The sequence below is a fragment of the Sus scrofa genome, chromosome X (genome assembly GCF_054392235.1).
Source record: "Sus scrofa isolate SSC_HxYL_T2T_F1_AM1 chromosome X, Sscrofa_HxYL_maternal_Yorkshire_Landrace_v2.0, whole genome shotgun sequence".
Taxonomy (NCBI): domain Eukaryota; kingdom Metazoa; phylum Chordata; class Mammalia; order Artiodactyla; family Suidae; genus Sus; species Sus scrofa.
Window position 1 is genome coordinate 63,601,171 of NC_139401.1, and position 21,862 is coordinate 63,623,032.

At 41.4% G+C, this 21,862-nt stretch overlaps 1 protein-coding gene across 2 annotated transcripts in view; it reads left to right on the forward strand.

The window, feature by feature from the left end:
* Positions 1–5,108: 5,108 nt before the first annotated feature.
* The window catches only part of AR (androgen receptor), a 200,058-nt gene continuing 183,304 nt past the window's right edge, over positions 5,109–21,862 (forward strand). The window contains exons 1-2 of one of the 2 annotated variants that reach the window (XM_013986227.3): positions 5,109–5,407; positions 6,157–7,871. In XM_013986227.3, the coding sequence (XP_013841681.1) occupies positions 6,328–7,871 (1,544 nt within the window). In that variant the 5' untranslated portion in view covers positions 5,109–5,407; positions 6,157–6,327. 2 annotated transcript variants of the gene reach the window in all.

Below are 21,862 nucleotides of genomic sequence, written 5' to 3' on the forward strand. Positions count from 1 at the left end.
TAAAACCCTTAGAAGATAACATAGGAGAAAACCTAGAAGACCATGGGTGTGGTGATGCCTTTTTAGATACAACACCAAAGGCACAATTCATGAAAGAAAAGAATTGATAAACTGGATTTTATTAAAATCAAAACTACTGTTCTTGGAAAACAATGTTAAAAGAATGAGAAAACAAGCTACAGACTGGGAGAAAGTATTTGTAAAAAACACATCAATAAAAGACTATATTGTTCTTTTTTTATGGCGATAAAAAATAAATTTATTTATCATGTGAGAAAGAAAAAAAAAAAAAGACTATTATCCAAAATCTACAAAGGGAGTTCCCATCATGGCTCGGTGGTTAACGAATACAACTAGGAACCATGAAGTTGCAGGTTTGATCCCTGGTCTTTCTCAGTGGGTAAAGGATCCGGCTTTGCCGTGAGCTGTGGTGTAGGTCACAGACGCAGCTCGGATCTGGCATTGCTGTGGCTCTGGCGTAGGCTGGCAGCTACAGCTCCGATTAGACCACTAGCCTGGGAACCTCCATATGCCACAGGAGCGGCACTAGAAAAGGCAAAAAGCCAAAACAAAACAAAACAACAACAACAGGAGTTCCCGTCGTGGCGCAGTGGTTAACGAATCCGACTAGGAACCATGAGGTTGCGGGTTCGATCCCTGCCCTTGCTCAGTGGGTTAACAATCCGGCGTTGCCGTGAGCTGTGGTGTAGGTTGCAGACGCGGCTCAGATCCCGCATTGCTGTGGCTCTGGCGTAGGCCGGTGGCTACAGCTCCGATTCAACCCCTAGCCTGGGAACCTCCATATGCCGCGGGAGCGGCCCAAGAAATAGCAACAACAACAACAAAAAAGACAAAAGACAAAAAAAAAAAAAAAAAAAAAAAAAAAAAAAAAAAAAAAAAAAACAACAACAACAACAAAAAAAAACAAAATATACAAGGAACTCTTAAAACTCAAAAGTAAGAAAACAAACAGATGAAAAATAGGACAAAGATCTTGACAGACAACTCACCAAAAAAGATATTCAGATGGGAAATAAATATATGAAAAGATGTTCCATATCATATTCTATGAGGGAAATGCATACTTAAACAGCAATAAGATACTACTACCAGAATGACTAACATCGGAACCCTAGCAACAGCAAATGCTGGAAAGGATGTGTAACAACACGAACTCTCATTCTTTGTCCATGGTAATGCAAAATGGTACAGACACCTTGGAAGAGAATCTGATGGTTTCTTGCAAAACCAAATACACTCTTGCTATACTATCGAGCAATCATGCTCCTTGGTATTTACCCAAAAAAAGTTGAAAACTTATATTTACACAAAAACCTGCACATGATGTTTATAGCAGCTTTATTCATAATTGCCAAAACTTAAAAACAACCAAGATGTCCTTCAGTAGATGAGTGGATAAATAAATTGTGGTACCTATAGACATGGGATATTATTCAGTACTAAAAAGAAATGAGATATCAAGCCATGAAAAGACATGAATAAACATGCATGTTACTAAGTGAAAGAAGCCGGTCTGAAAGGCTACATATTGTATACAGTACATATGGTATGATTCCAACTATATGGCATTATGGAAAAGGTGAAACTATGGAGACAGATCAGAGTGATAGGGTGGGGGATGAATATGTGGAGCACAGTGGACTTTTGGAGCAGTGAAAAATCTCTGTATGATAACATAACGATAGATACATGTCATTATAATTTGTCCAAAACCCATAGATGTACAACATCAAGAGTGACTTTGGATGATTATGATGTATCACTGTAGGTTCACCAACTGTTACAAATAATTCACCTCTGTGGTGGGGATTTTGATAATGGAGGAGGTTATGTAAGTGTAGAGACAGGGAGTATATGGGATCTCTGTGCCATCCTCTCAGTTTTGTTGTGAACTTATTAAACTGCTCTAAAAATTAAGTTTTAATTTTAAAAAGTGCCTCTAGTTGCTCAATGAAGAACTGACTCTAGGAAAGTAAGAGTGGAAGCAGGGAGACCATTTACAGTGGTCCAGATAAGAGAGGGCAATGCTTTGAACTAGATCGTCAGTAGCAGAGATGAAGTAGAGAGACTTGTGAGATATCTGGGAAGTAAAACCCACAGGACTTGGAGAATGTCCATCATTTTCCAAAGGTCAGCTCATTCTGGCTTCCAAGAGCAAATAATTAGGGGCAATTCCATTAACAAAGCACCCTTGAAATTGCAGAGGAAGCCCGTGGCAAAAACTTACCCTCAACTTTGAATGTCCTAAGAGGACACTGCTGGTTATCTACTTTGTTGCTAAAAATTGCAAAGAAGACAAAGAAAAAGAAAGATGGGACAAACACATAATTTACATAATAGTCTTCATCAGTGTCTCTTGATCTTTAAAGCAAGGGGAGAAAAATAAGATTTGGGGTGGGAGATCAGAGCTCAAAATTCAAAATAGAGTATATACTCCTATTATGTTCACACTGGTCTTTCCCAACAATGACATAAATGTTGATAACACCACCTTTAAACGTAAAACATTACAAGGTGATCCCTCAGATTTGTACAATGTTTTCCTGTTAGTATAGTTGTTCCACATACATGAACTCTATTAATTATCACATCAACCTTCTGGAAATATGTACTCTTGGCCACATTTTTTTTTGTTGTTTTTTTAGGGCTGCACCTGCAGCATATGGAGGCTCCCAGGCTAAGGGTCTAATCGGAGCTGTAGCCACTAGCCTATGCCAGAGCCACAGCAATACCAGATCTGAGCTGAGTCTGCAACACCACAGCTCACAACAACACCGGATCCTTACCCCAGTGAGCAAGGCCAGGGATCGAACCCACAACTTCATGGTTCCTAGTTGGATTCATTTCCACCATGCCACGATGGGAACTCCTTGGCCACAGTTTTTAGTAAGAAAACTGTGAAGACAATTTTGGGTGATGTGCAAGCAACATGAATTTTGGAATTCTTCACACCTGGATTTAAATATCTGTCAGGCTGCCATTTTTTCAATGGGCATCTTATTTTTTTTTTCAGGCTTCTTTGCTTATAACTACCCTCCTCACATCTGTCCATTGGATTTTTCATTGTCACCAACAACCTCCTCCTAACCCACTCTCTATGGAGTGTAGATAAGAAAAAAACTCAAGTCAGTCACAGCACTCTAAATTATTAGTTGTTTGAAAGACTGTCAGGTCCAACCTCTACCTCCTCCTTCCCCATTTCACAGAGCAAAAACCTAAAGTTGAGGGAGAGAAAGAGATTCATCACCAATCTGTAGAAAAACTTCTGGCTTTAAGACCTATGTTACTCCCATTCTATTTTCCTGCCAGCCCAACTGAATTCCCTTTGGGCAAACCTTGTTAAAAGCTTTGGTGGAACTAAAGGTTGTGATGACTACTTAAATAAAGTTTTCAAAGTATCTGTGCATTTCAATTACATATTCCTGTTTTCCATTACAATAGGGAATTGAAAATTAGCCCTTTTACAGTTTGACATCTCTATGAATAAGACTGTTTTTTACCATAATGAGTAAGTTGTGAGATTCTTTACCAACAAAGGGAGTATATCTGGGGTAAAGGCATTAAAATCCCACAAGATAATTTTTCACATCCTCAGGTGAAAAGCTCCCCAGGTCTTTGAATTCTGGAAGGTTCATTTGTAGCCCTTTTCCAAATGCGCATGACATTGATCAGTCTAGCTAAAATAGCAATGAGATGGAAGACTAGTTTTAGTTCTACTAAAGTGGAATGTAGAACAAATTATTTTCTTGCTTCGTTGTCTTCATCTGGAAAATAGAGCAGACGGTGTGCACTCTTCCCTGTCTTTAATATTGTTACTTCCTTTGGTTATGCTAAATAAATTCCCATGATGCTTGGCTGTGAACAAAATAAGACTCTGTGAAGAAACCTGTAAAAAGCAGAAGAAGCCCAGGTGGAAAACCTCCAGTAGTCTTCTGGGACAAGAGAGACCCTCCCCAGATCCAGAAGTCTAAGGAATTTAAAAGCTATGGAGGCCCAGGGCCCCTGCTGACACAAAGGGAAACCTCCTTCCCCATAAATCTACCCTTTCGTTTTTCTCTACTCTTCCATTCCCACATGCCTCTCCATCTTTACACAGGGAAGAGGAGACCTCCTCTACAAAGAAATAATTGCAACAGCCCACATCATCTTCTACTCCTGGCTGTCCACCAAGAGGAAAAAAAGCAATCCTATGTAGGTTCCATTCCTTGAACAGTGCAGTTTGTGAGCCTAAAACATGCAAAGGCCAACTTACAAAAGCAAGTGTCTGCCTATAAGCAAATGGCTACAAAACCCTGGACAAAATCGATGTCCCTTGTACATGACAAGTGTTTCTGGTGTTTACGTGTTTTCCTGCTGTTCTGAGTGATTTTGCCTTTGTACCTCTGGATGGGTGAAGAAAAATGTGTGGTTAGAGGCAATTTCAGACAGGAAAAGGGGAAGAGAAGGGGGTAGAGATTACCTTTGGTTCCAGGCAGAGGGTTCCTAGAGCAATTGGCACCCTGCAATGAGGCCCAATCTACCCCTGTGGAGAAATCTGAAAGGTTTCAACAAGTACAGGCTGGCTTGGCCATAGCTTGTTCCTTGGCCATATTTTGTAGGCGACCCTTCCAGCCTTCCAGTTCAGTGTACATGCCGTGAACATAGACCCTCTTTAAAGGAGATCTCCTCTTTCCTCTATCTTCTATCGCCCTTTACCACTCTCCCCATCACTTCCCACAGGCGCACAGGGTCTGTTTTGAGATTGGATTTCAGAACCAAATCTGGCAAATGCCGGCTTTCAAGAGTTCAGCAGTCCTGTCCTCAAAATAAAGCTACAGGTTAAAGCTTCAGCCCTGAAGCCTAAAACCTGGTCCAGGAAATCAGGCGGCAGTCAGGGAGCTGGGGTCGTCCTGAACTAGAACAATCCTCTCCTGCCCTCACCCACGCTGCGCCAGCACTTGTTTCTACAAAGCCACCAGGCGTTAGCAAGCCACGAGGGGAGGGGAGAAAAGGAAAGGGGAGGGGAAGGGAGAAAAGGAAAGGGGAGGGGAGGGAAAAAGGAGGTGGGAAGGCAAGGAGGCCGGCCCGGCGGGGGCGGGACCCGACTCGCAAACTGTTGCATTTGCTTTCCACCTCCCAGCGCCCCCTCCGAGATCCCGGGGAGCCAGCTTGCTGCGAGAGTCGGAGGGTCCGGAGCAAGCCTGGAGGCAGAGGAGACCGAGGCAGCTGCTTCAGTGAGGGAAAAGAGCCCAAGGGACGCAACGCGTCAACCCCAGCCGTCTCTGGCGACAGCCAACGCCGCTAGGAGAGCGGCGTCTTCGAAGCCGCCGCCCCGAAGCTGCCCTTTTCTCTTCGGTGAAGTTTCTAAAAGCTGCTAGAGACTCGGAGGAAGCAAGGAAAGTGCCCGGTAGGACTGACGGCTGGCTTTGTCCTCCTCCCCTCCACCCTGCCCCCCCTTAAGGGTCTCTCGCCGGCCGCTGCCTCCGCCAGCTCCTCTCAGCCCCCTCACCCTCCCCTCCCCACTCCAGTCAGCCGAGCGCGGCCAGCGCGAGTTTGCAGAGAGGTGACTCCCTTTGGCTTCGATCAGGCGAGCTAGCTGCACGTTGCAAAGAGGGCTCTGGGGAACCAGGAAACCGGGGAGCGTCTTCAGCACTGCAGCCGAATCTGGCTGATTAGGCTATACGCAAGGCAGACCCCCAGGTTCCTCTCACTCCCTCTCCATTTACTCCTGCACGCCGCTATCCCCTCCCAGGAGTTTGTGGGGCAAGAGATCAGACGATGAAAAGGCAGTCAGGACTTCAGTAGCTCCCCAAGTCCCCCCCCCAAAAAAAAAGGAAAAAGAAAAAGGAAAAAACAAACAACCAACACAGCCACAACAGAAAAACGTAGAGCAAAACACAAAGAAAATAACCTGGTTTCTATTTGCACCTGCTTCAGCGGACACTGCATTCAGAAGGCGGAAGGTTTTCCTTTTTTTTCCTTTCCTTTCCTTTCCTTTCCTTTCCTTTCCTTTTTCCTTCTGTCTTTCTTTCTTTTTTTTTTTTTTAATTTACCCCTTCAAGATTTGAGCATCTTTTGAATCTATCCTCCAAGTATTCAGGAACATATTGTGAACCTACCAGGGAAGATCGTGTCTAGAGGGTGTTTCCTCTGCAGGAGACTTTGAGGCTGTCAGGACGCTTTGGAGTGGTTATTCCTGCAAGTTTCCTTCCCAGGAGCTTCCCGCAGGTGGGCTGCAGAGACTACGCATCGTAGCCTGTTGAACTCTTCTCAGCAACAGACGCGGAGACAGGATAAATTAGGTGGAAGATTCTGCCAAGCTCAAGGATGGAGGTGCAGTTAGGGCTGGGGAGGGTCTACCCCCGGCCGCCTTCCAAGACCTTTCGAGGTGCTTTCCAGAACCTGTTCCAAAGTGTACGCGAAGTGATCCAGAACCCAGGTCCCCGACACCCTGAGGCCGCGAGCGCAGCACCTCCCGGCGCCCGTTTGCAGCAGCAGCAGCTGCAGCAGCAGGAGACCAGTCCCCGGCGGCAGCAGCAGCAGCAGCAGCAGCCGAGTGAGGATGGCTCTCCCCAAGTCCAGAGCAGAGGCCCCACAGGCTACCTGGCCCTGGACGAGAAACAGCAGCCTTCACAACAGCAATCAGCCCCTGAGTGCCACCCGGAGAGCGGCTGCACCCCAGAGCCGGGAGCAGCTTCGGCCGCCAGCAAGGGGCTGCAACAGCAGCCGCCAGCACCTCCGGACGAGGATGACTCAGCTGCCCCATCCACGCTGTCCCTGCTGGGCCCCACTTTCCCGGGTTTAAGCAGCTGCTCCACCGATCTTAAAGACATCTTGAGCGAGGCCGGCACCATGCAACTTCTTCAGCAGCAGCAACAGCAGCAGCAGCAGCAGGAGGCAGTATCCGAAGGCAACAGCAGCGGGAGAGCGAGGGAGGCCACTGGGGCTCCCATCTCCTCCAAGGACAGTTACCTAGGGGGCAGTTCGACCATCTCGGACAGCGCCAAGGAATTGTGTAAGGCAGTGTCGGTGTCCATGGGATTGGGTGTGGAGGCATTGGAGCATCTCAGTCCTGGAGAACAGCTTCGGGGGGATTGCATGTACGCCCCACTCCTGACAGGTCCACCATCTGTGCGTCCCACTCCTTGCGCCCCGTTGGCCGAATGCAAAGGTTCTCTGCTGGATGATGGTCCGGGCAAAAGCAACGAAGAGACTGCTGAGTATTCCCCTTTCAAGGCAGGTTACACCAAAGGGCTGGACAGTGAGAGCTTGGGCTGCTCTAGCGGCGGCGAAGCAGGAGGCTCTGGAACACTTGAGCTGCCATCCGCCCTGTCTCTTTACAAGTCTGGAGCACTGGACGATGTAGCAGCCTATCCGAGTCGCGACTACTACAACTTTCCTCTAGCCCTGGCCGGGCCGCCGCCCCCTCCGCCGCCTCCCCATCCTCATGCTCGAATCAAGCTGGAGAACCCACTGGACTATGGCAGCGCCTGGGCGGCCGCGGCGGCGCAGTGCCGCTATGGGGACCTGGCGAGCCTGCACGGCGGGGGTGCCTCAGGACCGGGCTCAGGCTCACCCTCAGCCACCTCCTCCTCTTCCTGGCACACTCTCTTCACAGCCGAAGAAAGCCAGTTGTATGGGCCCTGTGGCGGAGGTGGGGGAGGCAGCGCAGGCGAGGCAGGGGCTGTAGCACCATACGGCTACACTCGGCCACCTCAGGGGCTGGCTGGCCAAGAAGGCGACTTGGCGATACCCGATATCTGGTATCCTGGCGGCGTGGTGAGCAGAGTGCCCTATCCAAGTCCCAGTTGTGTCAAAAGCGAGATGGGCCCCTGGATGGAGAGCTATTCTGGACCTTATGGGGACATGCGGTAAGTTTTCTAATCCTGGAAATGTCTTTTAAGCCTAGAGTCAGTCCTCTCCTCCCTGGGGTGAACACACTGTTACTGGGCCACCTCAATAGTGTTCCATGAAAAGAGCCACCCTAAAACTGGAGCCTTCCCTGGACCCCTGGCCTACCAAAGATTAGACTTTTGAGCTCTGAACTCCCACTGTGTGCCCCATTCCCCACCACTGCCAGCCCAGGGAAATGGTGCTAGCCCTTCCAGATTCCTTGACAACCTCCCACCCCCAACCTCCTAAAATCTTCCCTGATACTGGGTACTCTGTGTCCCCCAGAGCTCCAAATTTAAATCACCTTCGGAAACAAAACCCTTAAGCCCGCCACTACTTTTTTTTCTCCCTTCCTCCAATTCTGAGAATCTGAACAAGAAATATGAGCACTTTCTCCTCTTAAGGTCTGTTAGGGTTTTCCCCTGGCCTGTGGCTGGTCTTGGAGGATTAGAGGCAAAATGACTGGCCCAAGCTTTTCTCAACCCACCTCCTCCAAAGAGATGAAATGGAGTTCAGGATTATGGGAAGAAGGTGGTCTCTGGGTTCTGAGGGCTGCTGTGTGAAGAAAGGGTGAAGTCTCTTTGCAGACAACTGAGGACTTGTCCCAGGGTTGGAGGTCAGCAGAGAGACTCCAACCAGGCACAATTAGAGCAGGGAAAGGTAGGGGAAAACCAAATGACAACTTTCCTGGTAAACAATAGGCAAGATTTGCCTTCACAGGTTGACTTTGTTTGAAGTAGATGCTTGGGTTGGTTTTCTCTTGTAAAAGTGTTTATTTTCTCTATGGATTACAACAGATCCACAGTTCCATATTTCAAATTTACATCAGATCTATAAAGAAGAGAATTTTCTTTTAATGAACAATTTAACCAGATTTGAGTCTATAAAAGTATTGGGAAAAATTTTAAGGATTCCCTGCTATTCCAGTGTGCTCAGAAATCTGTTTTTGTGAGGGAGGAATAGGGTCCTTCAATACATTCCTTCACTTTAAGGACATTCTTGCATTTTAAAACATGATATTTTACCTCTAACCAATAGAGTAAGAACAGTTAGGGATCTTTGAGGATTAATCTTGCCCAAGAGTTTTAATTAGGACATGAGAAAAGTGGCAGTCATTTTCATCTTGTCTGTTAAAAATTAGTCCCTAACACAGTTGAGCTTTTTGGAGACCAGGTTAAAGATTATTTCCCCATAAAACTAAGATGTTAGTTTATCTCCATGATGGCGGGAATATTGACTGGGGAATTAATTACCCAAATCTGCTGGATGCCAGTGTCCTCATGGACTTGTGTCTTGTTCTGTGTTTCTTAGCTATTTTCTTTTACCTTTGACTTTGTTCAAGATTTGTTAGCCTTAGTATCTTTGTTTGGATATTTAAATCTAATAATTTACCTCCTTTCACTGATGTTTCTCTTCTTGAAAGGTTGATGGCACAGTGTGAGAAAAAAGAAGGAATATTATTTTCTGGGCTATTGAAGAAACAGCTTCTAACGAGGCTTTACATTTTTTAGGCTTTTAAGGTTTGGCTTACAAGATTTTCAAATGGTTTATTTATATTGTCAGTTTTTTTCTAGTTAATTTGAAGTTTGTTTGTTTTAAAATTTTTGCAATGTGGTTATACTGTGGAACAAAGAGCTTCAATTTATATGAAATGATTTACTTGCTAGAGTATATTTTGTTTTCCAAGGGCTGTTGCTAGTCAGTGGAGCTTTCTTCTACTGTGAACTTTTTTTGGGGGGGTAGTGGGGGGAATGTCTAAAGTACTTCATGACTTGCCCCATCACGGAACTGTCCCTCCTCTGTATGCCTCCCCACAACACCCAAATAACTTAGTTAACAGGAAGGAGATGAATGTTTCCACATACTTGTTAAGGGATGTGTGTTTTCAAAGACATAATCTGAAATTTTCAGATGGCTCTAGTGAGCAAAAAGTTCTTCCCATTAGGTGTGCAGTAAGCTAGGTGATTTTATCCCAGGTCTTCATGGAAATACTTATTTAAAAAGCCTGTATAAACTAGTGAGAAATTAGCAGTACCTAAAGAAAGTTCAAGCTTATTTAATCTTTCCTGGTTTCTGATTGCTGCACTGGTTACGGAAGTCCTGTGAAAGAAAAAAACTGGAGTTCCTGCCTTGTAGGTTTAAAAGATTTTTTCATTTCTAGGATATAGAATATCCTTAAATCAGTTTTTTTGAAAATTTATCAATTTCATCAGAATTCAATCAAATCCAATCTAAAAGTTAACATTTTCTTACTTTCTCTTTCTTTTCTTAATTTCATAGGGGCTCAATTTGGTGAAATTGCCTTTTTTAAGCCAAAGCTAAAGTTTCTACCTTTTCTGTATTGTGTGCATCATATGCCAGTTTTGAATTAAAAATCTCAACGTTCTAGAGACTTCTGATGATCTGCTGGATTCCTCCTTTTTTTCAGTTGTGTGTGTGTGTGTGTGTGTGTGTGTGTGTGTGTTCATACACATTATTTAATTGCAGGTTTTTTTTTTTAACTTTAGTAACTTCTGAAATAACTCTGTGTTCTTATACATCTACAATGTTTCTGTTGAGAGGAGAGAGGCCCAAGGTGGTCCTTTATATTTTTTTAACTTATCTTAGCATGTGGTATGAACAGAAGAAGTAATAAAAAGTGATAGGGCTTATATGAAAAGCTGATAATCCTTTATGGAGCTGTCTTTCAGAGATCAAATAAGACTGCAACTTTGTTAATTGACTTCTGTCCCACTTGACAGAAGTAGGGCCCTTTATATCCCAGGAAACTGCATAATAATATGACAAATATTTATTCTTCAGAGATGAGACCAAGGGAAGCCTGTGCAGGAATTTGAGTTGAGTTTCAAATAAATTACCCACATGCAAAAAAGAACATTTTAATTTTTCTCTTGGTCATCGTTCTGGTCTTCATAATAAGTAGTATTTTAGTAGTGCTTTGAAATTGGCAAATACTGCCTTTCTCTATTAGCTATTTCAAAAGAAGTCATTTTATTAATTCCCCTTTCCATCTCCTCTCCCCTCCACAGTTATCAAGCAGCTTTTTTTGACTGTCTTGCAAGGAGTAGTTTGTCTGTTTTGTAAAGCCGAGTTTTGCTTTGGGAATGATGTTTTCTGTCCATAAACCTTCATATATGGGGTCAGTATGCTGGAAAGAATAATCCTTTCTTTGTGCTCAGCAAATAGCTGGTGAGTTCTGTCTGGTTACCACTAATCAGAATCCTAGAACCAAATAGTCACACTGGGTGATACCCCATTTGGAAATATGTGTAAGATATAGCGATATAATTCTCTCCTGGTTGTCCACAGAGTATCTCTCTCTGCTCCGCCAAAGGTTAACATCAGTGAAAGATATTTTGAAGAAGCTTGCAGCTTTCCAATTGCAGGGTCACTTCGGGTGCTTTCTTGCTAGTGCTAATTTTGCCTCATCAGACTTCCATTCTTCTTGAGTTGTAAGCTTTGATGTTATATATTGAATTTGCTGGCACATTTAATTTTCTTTTTTACACGTTTTACCTCCCTCTAGTAATTCTCTCATCTGGTATGCATATATGAATTTAAAACAAAGAATTCTTCAGTCTCCTGACCCTTACTTGTGCTGTGGCTCTTCTTGGTGGAATTATGAGTTGGAATTAGGGACATGGACAATTTTATTAATTTTTATGGTGATATCAAGACTACCAGTTTCAATCGGAACCCTGCTCAAGCAGGGAGCAGAGGGCCAGCTGGGAGTGGTAAGCAAGGGGCTTATTTTATAACCAAACCTGAAATCATGATTCTGAAAAATGAGAAACAAATAAAAATCAAGCTTTGTGAGGTTGGTTGGAAAGGGAAAAGGAAACCTCTCTCCACCCCCTACCTCCACCATTTTCTCTTTGTCTCCAGCTTCCTAGAGTGCTGCCTGTTCCCAAATTTCTTACATTCTACTCCTTTCATGCTTTCAAACTTGAAATATAGACTCTTCTTTATATTTTTCAGCATATTTTTTTCTCATTACACCTGTGGCATGCTCCTAAAGAATTTTTTTTTCTTAATCTGGAGAGATCAACCCCAGCACACCTCTCTTTTTAAGACTAGATGATTTAGGGGATTACAAAATGTATAGCTGGGCTTTTGTTTGTTTGTTTGTTTTTTTTTTAACCTTGAGGTTAGAGCTTGATTCAATAGTTGCTGAGGAAGCTAAACTAAATGGCTTGAGGACTTGGCGATTTAATGAAGTATTTTTCTGGCTTCTGTCTCTGTCTCTTGTTCTCTGTCTCCCTCTGTTTTGGCTGTTTTCACAATCTTTTCTCAAAACCTGATGATAACTGGACCCTTTCACCTCTGAGACAGCTCAGTCTGGGTCAGACTTCCGCAGTGCTTTCACAGGCGGTACCTAATCTGTGTGTGATGGTGCTTGATGGCAGTGTCCGGCTGGGCTAATGCGGTGTGCTATATGTAAATTGATTGTTTGAAAATGAAGAAAGGTATTAAAGAAATTATCCTACCTCAGAATTTGCCTGCCAGCCTGTCATCAAGTTCTGAGATGTTGAACTCATAGAGTAAGTTATCCTCATCCTAAACATAAAGTTGACTTTTTTCCCCTTCTTGCTTGTAAAGTTCCATACACTTATCAGTATTAGTTGTCATTTGTCATATTGAAGAGAATCTTGTGTTCTCCTATTTATACAGTGCCCTTTTCAAATAATAAAAGACTTAGCATTTTCCACTTTATTTACTGGCACTCATGTAAATTTGAATAAGCCAGAAGGGTGCTTAGTGAACATCTCTTTGCTAGTTGGGGAGAAGTAGTTGTATTTTCTATAATATTTGTTTATGACGTGGGGAAACCAATCTAGAGCAGCACTTCCCAGCTTTTTTTTTTCTTGAATTTTCCCACCTGACAGATGATATTTTAGATTTTTCCTCAGTAAGGGCTACTTTCAGTGACTGCTGGTTAGAAATGATAGACTGTGATTTGTACACAATTCTTTGTACACTCATGAGTATTGCTACCCTTTCTCTCTCACATGGATTCCTGCTGCCAACCTACAGACCGGAGCATTTTTGAGAGTGGCTCATCTAGATAAGCTTATAGCTCTAAGAGGCTGGTTATTTGAGAATTCTGCCAATTTAGATCAGGCAGTACCTGAGTTTTATTTTTTAATAGCAGCTTTATTGAGATGTAATTCACAATATATATTAGAATTTACCCATTTTAAAGTATATAGTCGCTCAGGGTTGGGGTGGGGTTTGACTGGTAAGTGATTAAAATGTTCTAAAATTGATTGTGCTAATGGTTGCTCAACTTTAAATATAATACAAATATTTTAATCACTTACCAGTCAAACCCCACCCCAAATGAGCAACAACCAGCCACCAATTTAAGTCTCTATGGGTTTGCTTATTCTAACATTTCATATAAATGGAGTCATGCAACATGTTGCCTTTATGATTAGCTTCTTTTGTGTAGAATAATATTTTCAATGTTCATCCATGTTGAAGCACATATCCGTACTTTCCTTTATATGGATGTACCACATTTTATCTATTCATTCATCAGTTGCTGGATGTTAGAGTGTTTTCTACCTTTTGGTTCTGATGAATAATACTGTTATGAACATTTACATACAAGTTTTTGTGTGTGAACATATGTTTTCAATTATTTAAGGTTGAAAGAAGTGGAGTGGAGTTTAGGAGTGGAGTTTAGGAGTGGAGTTTCTGGGTCATATGGAAACTCTGTGTTTAACCTTTTGAAGAACTCCCAAACTGTTTTCAAAAGTGGCTGAACCATTTCACAATCTCACCAGCAATGAATGAGGGTCCTATTTCTCCATATCCTGCCAATACTTGTTATTGTCTTATTAATTGTAGCCAACCAAGTGGGTGTGAAGTGGTATCTCAAAGTGGGTTTGATTTGCATTTCTGTAATGACTGATGATTAGGTTTCTTTTTATGTGCTTATTGACTGTTTATATTCTTTGGAAAAAAATGTATATCCAGATCCTTGGGTTATTTTATTTTATTTTATTTTATTTTTTTGTCTTTTTGCTATTTCTTGGGCCGCTTCCGCGGCATATGGAGGTTCCCAGGCTAGGGGTCTAATCAGAACTGTAGCCACCAGCCTACGCCAGAGCCACAGCAACGCAGGATCTGAGCCGCGTCTGCAACCTACACCACAGCTCACTGCAACGCCAGATCTTTAACCCACTGAGCAAGGGCAGGGACCGAACCTGCAACCTCATGATTCCCAGTCAGATTTGTTAACCACTGCGCCACGACGGGAACTCACCTTGGGTTATTTTAAATTAGATTATTAGTCCTTTTATTATTGAGTTGTATGAGGTATTTTTTTTTACTTATAATAATTTTGTGTTATTTATATGTTTAAATGACATTAGTTTAAGTATATTAGACTAAATAAAGTACATTATTAGTATTAACCTCACTTTTTCTTTTGACTTTTTTTAATGTGGCTACAAGAAAATTTCAAACAATATATGTGACTTACATTATATTTCAATTGGAAAGTGCTGCTCTATACAATGAGGGGCAGTAGCAGATAATCTTTGAAGATTTTTCCAGGTGGATTGGGTAGAGTAGAGTTCCTGGTTGGATGAAAGGAAGTCTAGGGTTCCCCCAAAGGAAAAAGAAGATGATTGCTTAGCATTTTCTTAGATCCTCAAAATAATCAAAAGTTGACTCTTTGTCCGCCTGTGTTAGGGATGTGTCTGTGCCTGTGCATGAATGTGTGTGTGTATGTGTGTGTGTGTGTGTATGATTTGTGAACGTTTTATCAAATACTGTGAGTGTCTTTTCATTTTCTTTTTTTTTTTGTCTCTTTTTTTTTTTTTTTTTTTTTTCTATTTCTTGGGCCGCTCCCGCGGCACATGGAGTTTCCCAGGCTAGGGGTCTAATCGGAGCTGTAGCTGCCAGCCTATGCCAGAGCCACAGCAACTCGGGATCCGAGCCGCGTCTGCAACCTACACCACAGCTCACGGCAACGCCGGATCGTTAACCCACTGAGCAAGGGCAGGGAGCGAACCCGCAACCTCATGGTTCCTAGTCGGATTCGTTAACCACTGTGCCACAACGGGAACTCCTCTTTTCATTTTCTTAATGGTGTTCACTGAAGAGCAAACTGTAAATTTTAAAGTCCACTCCATTTTTCATATATGGCTTGTGGTTTTTGTAAGTTTTTTAATAAGTTTTGAAATGAGGACGTGTGAGTCCTCCAATTTTGTTCTTCTTTTTCAAGATTGCTTTTGGCTATTGTGGAGACTTGAATTTCTGTATGCATTTTAGGATCAGCTTGTCAATTTCTACAAATAAGCCATTTAAGATTTTGATAAAGGTTGCATTGAATCTGTAGATCAATTTGGGGAGTGTTGCCATCTCCGCAGTGTTAAGTCTTCTGATCTACGGCCATGGAATGTCTTTCCATTTATTTATGTCATCTTCACGTTTTTCAACAATATTTTGTAGTTTTAAGAGTATAAACTTTTCATTTCTTTTGTTTAATTAATTCCTCAACATTTAATTTTTGATGCTAATATAGTTTTTTAATATCCTTTTTAAATTGTTCATTGCCAATGTATAGAAATATGATAGATTTTTATATTGACTTCATATCCTGCAACCTTGCTGAAAGTACCTGAGTTTTGAACACCTCTGGGACTTAAGAGGCAGAAGATTCCTGCTGCTGTGCTGAAAATTAAAGCATCCTTCATTTCATCCTGTATGAAGGCTGCATAAGGACACTGTTCTCAATTTACCTCAACTATGAATTAGAATCGGTAATGACAGCCCCTTCCTGGATGAATAGAAGAATGTCTCTAAAATGGTCAGGTCTTTGGAGAATAGTAGGAAATAAATTTATTGATAAGGTTTATGCAGTTAGTAGTCATCTTTTTAGTATTTAGATTTGAGAACTATTAGCAAGGGGATGAGGAATAATAATTTCCATCCAGAAAACTAACATGAAAACAGGTAACAAACGCATACTAGGCCAAAGAGATTACTAGCTGTATTTGGCTTATGTTTAGGTTTGTGTACGCAGCTAGAGTCATAAGTTTATGTTTTTATATATTGTTCTTTAGATAAAGTAAATACCACCACTCCTTCTGGTGTGTATTTGTAGATGAAGAAGTGGTTCATTTACTGTCATATAACTCGATCTTCTTTTCAGAGATGGACTCGATAACCATAAAGAAGAGGTAAAATTCACCTATAAAGGAATTGACCTATGGTCTCATTAACACACTAGGCTAAGGGTGATATCTAATCAGCTATAGCTATTGTGCCCTGAAATGGTAAGTGAACTGCACACTGCTGAACAAAAGGTCCTATTGTGACTTAGTTTTCTTTAGAGATGACCCTAATAAAATGATTTTTAAAAAGTACCCATCAATCAGCCACTTTTCATTAAACAACTGCTATCTGCCCAGCTGTGTACTAGGAGATCAGGGTAAATGAAACATAATTCAGGGAGACTCTTGAGATCACTACCCTCAAGGAGTTTATAGCTATTAAAAAAAAAAACAGAATGGCAGCACCATGATGCCAGTATGATGTCATGCTGTATTGTGTACAATGTATTTTTAAAATGTAGACATTGAAAAAGAAGCTAAAATGGTCAACAGTATTACCTGTGGCTACCTGTTATCCTTTATGTATTAGGTGGGGACATGATTTTACTAAGTAATAGATTATAGGTCTTGATGGATATTTCAGATACCAGGAGGTGATACTTTTTAGAAAGACAGTGAAGAGTGAACTCAAGTAAGGGGTTGGAATATATTTCTGCTTTTTCAACAGTGCCACCCTAGTCAGGTTACTTAGTAGTTTCTTCAATTTTGGCTGTATTACTGCACTTTGCTGGGAACATGTTTTGTCCTTGACTATACAAGTCTGCACTATGTGAGGAATTATTTAAATTGAAGGTGATTAATGAGTCTAAGTTTGGAGTTAGAGCAAATAAAGATGCCCAATGTAGTGGTCAGAACAAGAGTGATTATTTTCCTCTCAAGTTTTCTATTGATCATGGTGGCTTGCTTTGTGGTTCTGTATAAATGGAATTTCAGGGTGTTGGCTAAGGGAGGGAAGTGAGAAGCACAAATAAAACAATTCTTGGAGTAAAGGGAACACGAAAACTTGTTTTATAAGGGCTTTGCTGGATTAGACGATGTAACTTAAAATGGCCCACCTCTTAATTATGGGTTCTGTTTTCTGCAAGTTGAATAGGTTCCTTGCTTGTGAAAGTGTAGTCCCACTATCTGGCCACTAGGGGGACTTCAAGTGTCCCGTGGCAAAGTTTCCCTGGAAATGGCCTCCTTTTGTGTTTTCAGCTTATCACCTGATAACTTGAGCCTGAATCACCTAGTACCAGACAGTAAATAAGCTATAGTGGTACCTAGTATTTTATCTGGGGTGTTCATTTCCAAAGTGCAAAAACATTTTAGTAACACTATTTGACTCCTCTTTGACACTTTTTTCTGAGTGTGGAATAGGGAACAGTGACATTGGACATATTCCAGTAATACTTTACAGTTTACAGAGTGGTTTCATATGCCATTATTGCATTTCATCCTCATTTACACCCTATACAATTAGCCAGGTTTACTGTATTATAATAGTCTTCATACTATTATAATACTGTCCTTCCTATTGTAAATCTTATGTTCAGAGAAGTTAAGTAACATATCTAATGTAAAATAGCTTCAAGGTGGCAAAGCTGAGATTTCTCCCCCCCTCTTTTTTCCTCTAATCAAGTGTTCCTCTTTTATCACACAGGTCTCTCACCTCATAGATAGGAAATAGGAGAGCCAGAGAGGCAAAAGAAACTTAACCAGCATAGGCAGAAATTTGTGATGCTCTTAAGGCTTCTGGGTCTTTTATCCACTCACCAGACTGATGCACTGGGTTGTGTGGGCCATCTAGTTGCCAACAACCTTGTCATTCTACTTTATAGACTGAATTTATTCAACAAAAACTTACTGAGCTTTTTAGAAATCAAGTTCTATACTAGGCACCTATGACAGCAGTGAACAAGGCAGACAAAAATTTCTCCCTTTATGGAGTTTATTTACAGTTTAGTGAAAGGAGACATATAGAATATATCTGAAGGTGATAAGTGTCATGAAGAATAATATAGCAGAGTGTGGGGAATAGAGATTGATAGTGGGAAGGACTATTTTATGTTTGTTAGATGATATTTGAGCAGAGACCTAAAGGAAGTTAGAAAGTGAGCCATAGGATATCTGGGGTTAGAATATTCCAGACATAGGCAACCACAAGTCGAAGTGGCCTGAGGCAGAAGCATATTTGGTATTATGGAAAAGAGAGATCTGTACTGCTGGTTTATGTAAATGGAGAATGATAACAGATGAGATCAGAATTAATGAGGGACCTCTCAGGTCTTCCTTAGAACTTTGGGGAGTCATTGGAAGGTTTTGAGTACAAAAGGAACAAGATCTGACTGATATTTTAACAGGATCCTCTTCTTTAAAACATCTACATTTTTTGATGTTTTATATATTTGTTTGCTTACTTATTGTCTGCATGGAGAAGAGACTATAAGAACAAGGGAGGAAGCAAGGAGAAGAGGCTACTGCAGTGACCCAGGTCAAAGATGATGGTGGCTTAGACCAAGGGGTTATTGATAAAGGAAATGAGAATACACTGGATTCTCAATGTGTTCTCATGATAGAGCCTACAACATTTACTGACAGGAGTTCCCATCGTGGCACAGCGGAAACGAATCTAAGAACCATGAGGTTGTGGGTTTGATTCCTGGTCTCACTCAGTGGGTTAAGGATCCAGTGTTACCATGAGCTGTGGTGTAGGTCGCAGACGCGGCTCGGATCTGGCGTTGCTGTGGCTCTGGCCTAGGCCGGCAGCAACAGCTCCGATTAGAATCCTAGTCTGGGAACCTCTAAATGACATGGGTGTGGCCCTAAGAGGACAAAAAGAAAAAAAAAATTACTGAAAGATTATATATTCATTGTGAGAAAAAGAAAAAAATCAAGGCTGATTGCCAAATTTTGATCTAAGCAATTTTAAAAGCATGATTACTGTTTATTGAGATGAGGAAGATTGTAGGTAGAGCAGGTATGTGTGTGTGGAGGGGGAAGGAATCAAGAGTTTGATTTTGTATGTATAAAGTTTGAGTTGTCTGGTGAACATACTTTTGACTTCTTCTCAGTTAATTTTCACACAGTACCCTTGGCTTTCTAGTCATCACGGAGATTAGAAGGGACATCCGAGATCACCTAGACCTTTAGTGCCTCTTGCTTCTACTCTTTTGCTGGATAGAGGCCAAGAGGGGTGAAGTCTTTTCTAGGGTGAAACAACAAGCCGGCAACAAAACTAGAGCACAAACTCAGTTCCTCTGGAGACCAACTTGCTGTTTCTTTTCTCAGTGTTATTCTGAGCTCATTTGAGCAGGGGGTAGGGGTGGGGATGAGTTTTTTCTTGCCCAAACCTTATTCCATGTAATTAAACTAAATTATAAAACACTGTAACACGACACAAATAGGCTGCTGCCTCCAATCAAACCAATATATTATTATTATATATTTACCAAACCATGTACCAGAATAATTTTCCATGAAAAATACAGTAAACAGACTTTTAATGGCCACTGAGCTTTGATCTAAGCTGAAACTTACAGAGAATCTGAACATAAATGGCCTGAGATTGTAGGATACTAGAGTTCATAGAACGTGGGAGACCGTCTGGTCCAGTTTGGTTATTTTATGGATAAGGTGCCTTAGGCACAGAGATAGAAGGGAATTTGACCAAAGTCACACAGAAAGCTACTTTCTTGTAGTCCGAGCCTATTCTGAGGGTTAGCTCTCTGTTGTTTCCTTGGAAAATCCTACATTGGAAAATGAAAACATAGATGCAAACTATTGCTTTTGGAATGGATTAGCCATGAGATCCTGCTGTGTAGCACTGAGAACTATGTCTAGTCACTTATGATGGAGCATGATAATGGGAGAAAAAAAATGTATACATGTATGTGTAACTGGGTCACTATGTTGTACAGTAGAAAAAAATGTATTGGCAAAAACAAAGAATTATAATGGCAATGATAACGATAGTACTTGCTATGTGCCAAATTTTGGTGCCTTATGTGGACTACTTAATTTAATTCTCACAACAACCTTGGTATATAATCTCCTGGAGATTAAGTGACTTGCCCAAGGGTCACGCAGGTAGGAAGCAGTAGAGCTGTGTGCACATTTGGGATGTCTGGCTTGTAACTGCGAGGTTCTAGTACCAACAGCTTCTCAGATTAACTTGTCATTCACTTCTACTATCACAAAAGACTGATGACTGAGGTGAGCTCATTATGCGTTGGCACTGTCTATTATAGTTCACTGATCTGATCCTCAGCAAATGGCTGAGTGCCTGGGGATTAAAGTGGAGGTGGAGGGACACAAAAGGGGTGGTAAAGAAGTTGATCATTTGCAATAGGGATCAGGGATCGGGAAGCAGAAGTATAGAAATTATTGAAAAAGACCTGGAGATACCAAGGTGGTTGAAAATCTCAAAGCCTGCTACAAACCTGGGTAAGTCAATGCCTGCTTAAATAGGAGGTAAGAAAAATAGGTGAGAAAAATAAAATAGCTTATTTTTTTGGAGTCAGGAGCTGTTTTATGTGTATTAATTCATTTAATTTTTAAAATAATCCCTAAGATAAGCACTATGATCATTCCCATGTTACTGGTGAATGAATAGGCACAGAACAATTAAGTAACATGCCCAAGGTTATAGAACAGGTAACTAAAAGAGTCTAGGCAGTTCAACTCCACAACTTTTGTTATTTTCCATGACATTTAGGGAAAAGAGTTTTACTCATATTATAGAAGTTTTTAATGCAAAACGTTGTGCCTGAGCTTCAAACATTAAGCAACTCATCCTTAAAATGCACCAACTTCTTTTAAGGACTTTTAGTAGGGAAGACACTTATCCAAGGGCACATGATGAATAATTAGCAGAACCAGAGTTTGAGCTTGAGACTCCAGACTGCCAAACTTATTTGCATTTTTCACTATTTCCCTTTTCACATTGACTTGTCTCCCTCTATTCCTCCTCCTGTATCTCCCTGCCTCTCACCTTTTTTGTTTAAATTAACTTTTTAAAATTAATTTTTGAAAATTAACTTTCTGTATCAGCAAGATTGGGCAGAGAATGGGAAGAATGATCAGAATCCTTGTCCTTCCAGATGTCCTTCTAGACAAAAGGAACAAAAATGTCATGAAAAGATGTCAGCATGTGAGAACTGCCCTAAGTAAGAAGAGGAGCTTCCCAGTCTGACCTCTGTCCTTCTAGCCCAAACTGATCGTGCAGGATCCCATAGGAAGTGATAAATGTGGTTGTCAGATAAAACTTTTTGTTATTGTGGAAATGGAAGAAGGCTTCTATGAAAGTCTTCTTCTCTCCAGATTTTTTTTAAGAAAGGTCCAAACTCCCCACTCATATAAGTGGTAACTGCTTAGGCATTTCTTTTGGAAATTGGCAGTACATAAGAGAATGCATCTTTCCAAATGTGTCATATTGGGCCACTTCTCTGAAGCATTGTCCAACCTCTAATTAAATAATGAGGTCGCATAAAATGAGAGTTGGGAGTAAGATGGAAACTCTTGATGTTTGATGTTTGGGTGCAGAAAGAATTCCAAAACATGTTTTGGGTCTGTTTACTCTGCTTACCATCTTTTCCTTTTATCTTTGTCTAAATATACAAAAGTTAGCAAGTGTGTAGTCTGTTGGAGTTTCCAGTTGTTCATTTGAAAAATCTGTTTGATCAGCATTAAAAAAAAAAGACTAAATTAGATTGAGATATTTCAGTTACCAGCTACCTAATAGTAAACCAAAAATCTTAACCATACTTGTATTTTCAAATGGTATGTTGCTTGCTTTGGACATTTGCTAAATTGACTCAAAATATGCCAGGTCACATGTGATATTGGATGGGTGGGGACAT